This window comes from Phocoena phocoena, chromosome 2 (genome assembly GCF_963924675.1).
Source record: "Phocoena phocoena chromosome 2, mPhoPho1.1, whole genome shotgun sequence".
Classification (NCBI taxonomy): Eukaryota; Metazoa; Chordata; class Mammalia; order Artiodactyla; family Phocoenidae; genus Phocoena; species Phocoena phocoena.
The window spans coordinates 95,552,670-95,563,208 of NC_089220.1; the positions used below are offsets into that span (position 1 = coordinate 95,552,670).

The 10,539-nt window shown below is 41.2% G+C and overlaps 1 protein-coding gene across 2 annotated transcripts in view; it reads right to left on the reverse strand.

Annotated features, from left to right (window-relative positions):
* Positions 1–5,977, reverse strand: part of LOC136118082 (RNA polymerase-associated protein LEO1) — a 49,210-nt gene extending 43,233 nt beyond the window's left edge. Inside the window, exon 1 of one of the 2 annotated variants that reach the window (XM_065871239.1) lies at positions 5,901–5,977. In XM_065871239.1, the coding sequence (XP_065727311.1) occupies positions 5,901–5,958 (58 nt within the window). In that variant the 5' untranslated portion in view covers positions 5,959–5,977. The remainder of the gene's footprint in view (positions 1–5,900) is intronic. The other variant, XM_065871240.1, reaches the window with a different exon arrangement.
* Between the last annotated feature and the right edge of the window lie 4,562 nt (positions 5,978–10,539).

The following is a 10,539-nucleotide window of genomic DNA, read 5'->3' on the forward strand; positions in this document are numbered from 1 at the left end:
ACACACCCTCACACCGTACACAAAAATAAACTCAAAATGGCTTAAAGACTTAAACATAAGACATGACACCATAAAACTCCTAGAAGAGAACACAGGCAAAACATTCTGACATAAATCGTACCAATGTTTTCTTAGGTCAGTCTACCAAGGCAATAGAAATAAAAGCAAAAATAAACAAATGGGACCTAATCAAACTTACAAGCTTTTGCACAGCAAAGGAAACCATAAGCAAAATGAAAAGACAACATACAGACTGGGAGAAAATATTTGCAATTGATGTGACCAACAAGCGCTTAATTTCCAAAATATACCAATAGCTCATACAACTCAATAACAAAAAAACAAACAACCCAATCAAAAAAATGGGCAGAAGATCTAAACAGACATTTCTCCAAAGATGACATACAGATGGCCAACAGGAACATGAAAAGATGCTCAACGTGGCTAATTATTAGAGAAATGCAAATCAAAACTACAATGAGGTACATCACACCAGTCAGAATGGTCATCATTAAAAAAGGCTGCAGATGGGCTTCCCTGGTGGCGCAGTGGTTGAGAGTCTGCCTGCCGATGCAGGGGACATGGGTTCGTGCCCTGGTCCGGGAAGATTCCACATGCCGCGGAGCAGCTGGGCCCATGCGACACGGCCGCTGAACCTGCGCATCCGGAGCCTGTGCTCCGCAACGGGAGAGGCCACAACAGTGAGAGGCTCGCGTATCGCAAAAAAAAAAAAAAAGTCTACAGATAACAAATGCTGGAGAGGGTGTGGAGAAAGGAAACCTTCCTACACTGTTGGTGTGAAAGTACATTGGTGCAGCCACTATGGAGAACGGTATGGAGGTTCCTCAAAAAACTAAAAACAGAGTGGCCATATGATCCAGCAATGCTACTCCTGGGCAAATATCCGGACAAAACTATAATTCAAAAAGATAGGTGCACTCCTATGTTCATAGCAGCACTGTTCACAATACCCAAGACATGGAAACAACCTAAATGTCCACAGATAGATGAATGGATAAAGAAGATGTGAGAGACATATATATATATATATGATATATATATAAATATCACATATATGTATACACACACACATATATACACAATGGAATATAAAAAAAGAATGAAATAATGCCATTTGCAGCTACATGGATGGACCTAGAGATAATCCTACTAAGTGAAGTCAGAAAGAAAAAGACAAATACCATAGGATATCACTTATGTGTGGAATCTAAAATATGACACAAATGAACTTATCTATGAAACAGAAAAAGACTCACAGGCATAGAGAACAGACCTGTGGTTGCGAAGGGGGAGTGGGGGTGGGAGAGGGTTGGATTGAGAGTTTGGGACTAGCAGATGCAAACTATTACATACACTGAGTTGGCCACAAAGTTCATTCGGTTTTAAGTAAAAATAAAACACACATTTTTCATTTTCACCAAGAACTTTATTAAATGTATTCATTAACCAAACGAACTTTTTGGCCAACCCAACAGAATGAATAAACAACAATGTCCTATTGCATAGCACAGGGAACTATATTCAGTATACTGTAATAAATCATAATGGAAAAGAATATTAAAAAATATGTAATATATATGTATATGTATATATGTATAATATATAACTGAATCACTGTGCTGTACACCAGAAACTAACACAACATTGTAAATCAACAACACTTCAGTAAAAAAAAAAATATATATATATGCACCAAAAGAAAAAAAACAAAACACCAACAGAATTGAAGGAAGAAATAGTTCAACAGTAACAATTGGAAACTTCAAACACCCCACTTTCAATAACGGTCAGAACAAAAAGAAGATCAGTAAGGAAACAGAGGACTTGAACAATGCTATAAAACAACCAGACATAACAGACATCAGTAGAACTCTCCACTCAACAGTAGGACATACATTCTTCCCAACTGCACATGCAACATTCTCCAAGACAGACCATAATTTTAGGACACAAAACAAGTCTCAATAAATTTGAAAAGACTAAAATAATACAAAGTATGTTCTCTGACCACAACAGAATGAAACTGAAATCAATCACAGAAAAAAATCTGGAAAATTCACAAATATGTGGAAATTAAACAATGCACTCAAACAATCAAGGGTGCAAAGAAGAAATCACAAGGGAAATTAGAAAATATTTTGACATGAATGAAAATGATAACAAAGCCTACCAATACTTAAGGGATGCAGGGAAAGCAGTGCTAAAAAGGAAATTTGTAGGGCTTCCCTGGTGGCACAGTGGTTAAGAATCCGCCTGCCAGTGCAGGGGACATGGGTTCGATCCCTGGTCCGGGAAGATCCCACATGCTGCAGAGCAACTAAGCCCATGTGCCACAACTACTGAGGTTGTGCTCTAGAGCCCACAAGCCACAACTACTGAAGCCTGTGCACCTAGAGCCCATGCTCCGCAACAAGAGAAGCCACCGCAATGAGAAGCCCGTGCACCGCAACGAAGAGTAGCCCCTGCCCGCCACAACTAAAGAAAGCCCACGCGCAGCAACGAAGACCCAATGCAGCCATAAATAAATAAATAAACAAATAAATTAATTTTTTAAAAAAAGGAAATTTGTAGCTGTAAACACATACATTAAAAAACAAAACAGGGCTTCCCTGGTGGCGCAGTGGTTGAGAGTCCGCCTGCCGATGCAGGGGGCGCGGGTTCGTGTCCCGGTCTGGGAGGGTCCCGCATGCCGCGGAGTAGCTGGGCCTGTGGGCCATGGCCGCTGGGCCTGCGCGTCCGGGGCCTGTGCTCCGCGGCGGGGGAGGCCACAACAGTGAGAGGCCCGCATACCACACACACAAAAAAAACCCCAAAAAACTCAAACTGATAATCTAACCTTTCACTTTAAGGAACTAGAAAAAGAAAACTATACTCAAAGCAAGCAGAAAGAAAAAAAATAATAAAGATTAGAGCAGAGATAAATAAAATAAAGAACAGAAACAATAATAGAATCAATGAAACCAAAAGCTCATTCTTGAAAAACTTAGGATTGACACACCTTTAGATAAGCTGACCAAGGGAAAAAAAGAACCCTCAAATTACTAAAATCAGGAATGGAAGTGGGGATTTTACTACTAATTTTTCAGAAAATAAGATTAAAAGAGAACACTATAAACAACTGTATACCAACAATTAGATAATTTAGATGAAATGGATTAATTCCTAGAAATACACAATCTACCAAAACTGACTCAAGATGAAACAAAATCTGAATAGACCTATAACAAGTAGAGTTTGAATCAGTAATCAAAAAGTTTCCAACAAAGAAAAGCCAGGACAAGATGGCTTCACTGGTGAATCCTATCAAACATTTAAAGAATTAATCCCTATCCTTCTCAAACTCTTCCAAAAACTTGAGTAAAGGGAACACTTCCTAACACATTCTAAGCCAGCATTACCCCAATACCAAAGCCAGACGAAAAATCACAAAAAAAGGAAAACCACAGACCAATATCCCTCATAAATATGTATGCAAAAATAGTATCAAAATACTAGCAAACCAAATCCAACAACATATTAAAAGGATATACACCATGACCAAGTGGAATTTACCCTAGGAATACAAGACTGATTCAACAACTAAAAATCAAAATGAAACACAATATTAATAAAGGAAAAAATTTTGATCATCGTAATTGATGCAGAAGAGACATTTGACAAAATTCAACACCCTTTCATGATAAAACTACTCAACAAACTAGGAATCGAAGGTAATTATCTCAACGTAATAAAGGGCATCTACAAAAAACCCACAGCTAACATCATATGTAGTGGTAAAGAAATGGATGCTTTTTCCCAAAGATTAGAAAAAAGACAAAGATATCCACTCTCATCCTTCTATTCAACATTATACAGAAAGTTCTAGCTGGGGTAATTAATTAAGAAAAAGAAATAAAAGGCATCCAAATTGTAAAGGAAGAAGTAAAGCCATCTCTACTCACAGATGACATGATCTTATATGTAGAAAATCCTAAAGAATACACACACACCCCAAACAACTATTAGAGCTAATATATTACACATGGTTGCAGGATACAAAATTAGCAAACAAAAATCAGCTGTATTTCTATACATTAGCAATGAACAATCCAAAAACGAAATTAAGAAAACAATTCCACTTGCAACAGTATCCAAAATGAAATATTTAGGAATAAATTTAACCTAGGAAGTGCAGGACTTATACAATCAAAACTACAAAACATTGTTGAAAGAAATTAAAGAAGACCTGCCACATTTATACATGAAAGAAACACACTGGGCCTAGGTAGGAATTCTACCCACTGTTATACCAAGAAATCTGTCAAGTGTAGTTATTTTCTACGTCTGTCTTAGCCCAGGGAAATAATTAAATATGATGATATAACAGGAGTTACCTTGCCACATCCATCCTAAGTTCAGGACCAACAGCAACCTTCAAGGACAGATTTGGAAATAAATCCTAGAGAGTTCTATAATTTAATGGTAAGAGAGAAGAATGCAGCAGTAGACTTACAAGAAGGTAAAACATGAAGCCCAGAGAAGCAACCATCTCCATACATCACTTCCCCATACCCTGAGTTTGCAACAGGAAAGCACTGCAGGGTACCTCTACTATTGCTTCTACCCATCCAATTATGCATTAAGCACTGACGTAAGCTGAGGGCGGGCAGGAGGAGGACAATCTTTTCATCATTATATCCCCTACATCTAGCAAAGTAGCTGAAACATGACAGGGGATCTATAAATGCTGAATGAACAACTTCATGGAAGTGAGTCACGGGAGGGTTCACATGGTTCTGTGCCTTGAAGGGTGAACGGGATACGGACAAGTACAGATGAAGGGGAAAGGAAAACAACAACAAAGTGAGTGGAACAAGAATATACTGGGCTTTATACTTCCAGACATCCTGACTAGAAAGAACATTCTGGATGTCCATCCTGGTAGAGCCCTCACACTAGACTTCCACCTGGTGCTCCCTTAACTATACTCTAAAAAGTATTAATAAACTGAAGCTGGCGAAAGAAAAAAACAACCACGATAATGCACTATGCTAAGGAAAAAAGTAGGTACTACATTACTTTGAGCCTGGGGACTCGCAAGAATTCTGCACTTGGTCTTGGGCCCCTTCTGACTTCAAATATCTCCTATTCACATTTCAAACTCAAATACCCACTCTTTGTGCCAGAAAGACTTCCTTGCACCATAAACATACACTCACTAATTCATTTCTGCATCAAATCCTTCATCCCTTCTTTCCAAACACAGACCTCCTATGCTCCCCAATGTAATACCACCGACTCAAGAAATCTAGAGTTTCTGCACAGGCTCTCGGAGGACATATTATCTTCTGCGTGTAACGCCTACATGCGGCCCTACCTCGGTATCCGTCCCAATCTCCTCACCCAGACATAAACTCCCCAACACGCCACGCTCTGGTTTCATTCAAGAGGGCATTCTGAGCCCCTATGCAAATTCGCCCATCCCATCCCCATGTTCCCGAACACCTAATTTCCATTCATTCACAAGAGCCCTTACTCTGCGCTGGCCTGTGCAAGGCAGGACAGAGCAGGACTCCAAGGTTCCTCCTCCGGCTGCGCTGGCTCGCCCGGCCTCCACCCCTGCCCCGCGCCCCCTTCGCTCCACACGCTCCCAGGCACGGCTTGCTCCATGGACACCAAAAATCTCGAGGTACACATTCTGCGTCTGTCACTTCATTCCCGCCCTCCGGGGGGAGGCTGGCACCGCAGGGAGTGCAGGTGGAGCTGGGGCAGGAGTGCAGGAAGAGCCATCACTCGCCCGCGGCGCCGGAGCGCTCGCAGACCCGGAACCGGACCGCTGTTGAGCTCCCGCCGCAGAAGCTCAGCCACTCTCGCCTCCACCCAAGCCCAGATGACCCCACCTTTACGCTCAGCATCGCTGTCGGCGTCGCTCCCGAAAAGATCCTCCATATCCGCCATTGCCGCGCACGTCAGCTGTCTTCACCGGGGGCGGCTCCGCCGCTGTCTTTACGGCACGGAACCAACGAAACGCGACAGTGTCGCAAAGATTCGCTAAGTCTTTTAGCTTTTCAGCTACATAGTATAGCGTGCGCAGTGAAGCTGCACTTCTCGGCTCTCTTACGTCAGCAACCCTGCCTTTTCGTCAATATCTATTCTTATTCGTGAGGATTCTCATCGGGGTACACCCGGTCTGGGCATCAGTGGAGCGGGCCGCAGTTGGGGGCTCCCCAGAGGGCCTGGGACCGTGTTAAACCTGCCAGGAGTCAGGCCTGAAGTCCTTTGTTTCGTATTGATCAGGGGTTCTCAAATTGTTGCAAACTCCAAAGTGCTTTTGTTTCTGTGGGTTATATCTATTGCTATTTACTGTAATAGTAATTAAGGCAGAAATTTTTTAAACTCGTTTAAAAATAATAAACAGGTTAACATAAATAGCATTTAAAAATTTTAACCAACTGTATTTTTTCTAAAACAAAACCAAAAAAAATTGAGTGGAATTGTTTTAGTTTTGAAAATATCTTTAGTGTCTGTCTCAAATGAAAACAGATGAATTCTCATACCTGCTTCTATATTCAATCTTTTGAGAAAGGTTTTGGTTGAAGCTTATGAAGAAAATCAGACCTAACACACGTATGTATGTGATTGGGAAAGGGAGGGCCTCTCGTACACCCAAAAGGGTCTTATTCGGTCCACTCTTTAACAACTGCAGCTTTAGAGCAGTGTTTTTCAAACATCAAAATTGTCCCATCCTAACCTGGTATGCACTTTTATGTATAAAATTGAAATAAATAATTCACAAAACAATACTGATTACTAAGATGCAGTCTGAGATTTCCTATTCTTTTATTCTATTTCAGCTTGTTTTTAATGCTGACAGGTGGTGCATCCACTAAATTGATTTCGTGATTTACGAATGGGTTGCAGCTTGCAGCTAGAGAAACTATTCAGAGGGTTCCATTGGCTTGTTTATTTTTTCGGGAAAAAGTTTAATTTTGCTAGGAAATGTGGCTATACTTGTACCTTGTAAAATCTGACAATAATAGAATTTTCATAATAGGTCAGTGCTAGATAAACCCTCTTGCTTTACAGAAGCTCAAAGAAATGAAGTGACTTGCACATGTTAAACAACTAGATCGTTTTTAGGAAGCTTAAATTTTTAGTTGTCAAAAATGTACATCCTGGGGCTTCCCTGGTGGTACAGTGGTTAAGAATCCGCCTGCCAAAACGTGGGACACGGGTTCGAGCTCTGGTCTGGGAAGATCCCACATGCCTTGGAGCAACTAAGCCTGTGCACCACAACTACTGAGCCTGCACTCTAGAGCCTGTGAGCCACAACTGCTGAGCCCACATGCCACAACTACTGAAGCCTGTGCACCTAGAGCCTGTGCTCCACAACAAGAGATGCCACTGCAGTGAGAAGCCCACACACCGCAACAAAGAGTAGCCCCTGCTCACCTCAACTAGAGAAAGCTCATGCAGCAACAAGGACCCAATGCAGCCAAAAATAAATAAAATAAAATTTTTTTTAAAAATGTACATCCTGTGTTAAGATCTTACCTGATTAGCCCAACATGAGGGTTGGTTGGTTGGTTTCTTTGTTTTCAATATGAGGGTTTTGATCTTGGACAAGCAACAGTATATTTTTACTTTGGAGGTTATGAGATATATTTTTGTTGCAAATAGGAGTGACTGACAGGGTTCAAATGGATAAGAAGTGGGACTGAGTATGTTATCCTAGAGCTATTGTGTATAAAGTGGATGATGTAAGAGTAGGTAGATGGGATCATGTTAAAACTTTCTGGAATACTGGAAAAATAAGTATTCTATTTGATTGTGATTCAGTTTCATTTTCATTTGGAATACTATCCTTGAAAAGTGCATTGAGGACTTCCCTGGTGGCACAGTGGTTAAGAATCCGCCTGCCAATGCAGGGGACACAGGTTCGATCCCTGGTCCAGGAAGATCCCACGTGCACGGAGCAACTAAGCCCGTGCACCACAACTACTAAGCCTGTGCTCTAGAGCCCGCGAGCCACAACTACTGAGCCCACACACCTAGAGCCTGTGCTCTGCAACAAGAGAAGCCACCGCAATGAGAAGCCCGTGCACTTCAACGAAGAGTAGCCCCCGCTCACCACAACTAGAGAAAGCCTGTCCGTAGGAACAAAGAGCCAACACAGCCAAAAAAAAAAAGAAAAAGTGCATTGATTAAATCTTAACAAATTGAATTACAGTGAGGCCTGCTGAATCACCCTAACCATATTCTTGACTAGCAGAATTAATGTGTTTATCCCATATGAATAGTGCAAAACAAATAACTTCTGGTTCTTTGTTTTTCTTTTTGCTATACTTTGTGCTGACCACTGATCTTCATGTTGTCTTTCTTCACACAGGACATAATACATTCAATTAGATTTCAACTAAATCAATCACAATCATTTTCTGGTACTGCTTGCTTGAGGTTACACCCAGATCACTATCATTGATGTTTAGAGTGTTAAAATCACCTTTTCATTTACTACCAGAGATGGAGAAGTTTATCCTATTGGGTTTGTGTTTTACTAATTTAACTTTGGGTATTAAGATAATCTCTTGCTCTGCTCTCAGGGATGGAGAATTTCATCTGTTAGGTGTGTACCTGGATAAAACATCTCCAGGGTAGCTTTATCATTTTTCCCAGTTTTTGAGAGTTTGTCTTTTTCCCATGTTCTGCCTTCATAAGATCCTCAAAATAGTGATCAATACCCCCAGTCAAAAAACAAAGATTCAACTAGGTTGATTAACACAATAGAGTATAACACGACACAATTAGTGTACAAACACTTTTATAAGGTAACTAAATATCTTTAAAATGTCTGAAATCTATGCTTACACCAAGTTTTAAAACAGGAATATGTGTTTTAAAAATTTGTATAACATCTTGGGGGCTTCCCTGGTGGCGCAGTGGTTGAGAGTCCGCCTGCTGATGCAGGGGACAGGGGTTCATGCCCCGGTCGGGGAAGATCCCACATGCCGCGGAGCGGCTGGGCCCGTGAGCCATGGCCGCTGAGCCTGCGCGTCTGGAGCCCGTGCTCCGCAACGGGAGAGGACACAACAGTGAGGGGCCCGCGTACCGCAAAACAAAACAAAAAAATTGTATAACATAAAGACTTAGAGGAAAAACAATAGCTTGATTAAACAATACATTAACTGCAAATTCACTCCATTTATGGTAAACTGCTACTCCATGGGAGGATCATGTGGCTTATTTCTGAGTACTTTGTGGAAGGAGCTAGCTTTTAGAAGGGGCAGATTGATCTGAACTAAAGAGAAGGAGAAGTCCCGAGGTCTTTCTCTACAGCAGTAAGTGAACAACGGGGCAGCTCATTTCTTGGAAGATGCAGAGCATTCAATTATCTGCCTTAACTGAGTCCCTGCAATGGGTGCTATAGGGATATAAAAATAATAGCAAACATGATTTTTTTCATATATTCAGAAGATACTGGGGGAAATGAAACAAATCTCTAAAACATCTGAAGAATTAAAGTTTTAGAAATAAATTATAAACTATATTCACGTGCTGAAGAATGGGAAACAGAAAACGATTAATATCCCTGGAAGTTAGTCAGGAAAGGTTTCTTAGTACTATGGTCTGAATGTTTGTGTCCCCCAAAGTTCATGTTGAAATCCTAATGCTCAAGTGATGGTAGTAGGAGGTGGGACCTTTAGGAGGTGATTAGGTAATTTTTTTTTTTTTTTGCGGTACGCGGGCCTCCCACTGTTGTGGCCTCTCCCTTTGCGGAGCACAGGCTCCAGACGCGCAGGCTCAGCAGCCATGGCTCACGGGCCCAGCCGCTCCGCAGCACGTGGGATCCTCCCGGACCGGGGCACGAACCCATGTCCCCTGCATCGGCAGGCGGACTCTCAACCACTGCGCCACCAGGGAAGCCCCGATTAGGTAATTTAAAAAGGATTAGTAGTCTTATTTTTAAAAGACCCCACAGAACTCTTCAGCCCTTTCTACCATGTGAGGACACAGTGAGAAGTCTCTGGCTATGAACCAGGAAGAGGGCTCTCACCAGAATGCAATCATGTTGGCTATTTGATCTTGGACCTCTCAGCCTCCAGAACTGTGAGAAATAAATTTCTGTTATTTATAAGCTACCCAGTCTTGGTATTTTGTTATTAATAGTGAGAAAAGACTAAGACAGACAGAATGATTCAAGCTAGAATAAAGTAATGGGAGGAAACCCAGTTATCGGGACATAAAATTGAGTGGAACTTAAAATTCAACCAAGCAAGACTTCAGTTAGTTTATCAAATCTATTCCTTGATTCACATGAAGTTCCAGAACACTGGGGATAAAGAGATTATTCTAAACACTTGTAGAGAGAAAAATCAGCTGACATATAGAGGATCTGGAATTTAATGACATTCCACAATTCTGAAAGTTATGAAACAATGGAGAATTGCTTATGAAGTCCTGAAGGAAAATAATCCATTCTAGAATCTTATTCTCCCCAAGCTATCATTTAGTACTAGGGAAGAATAATGAGATTCAGTG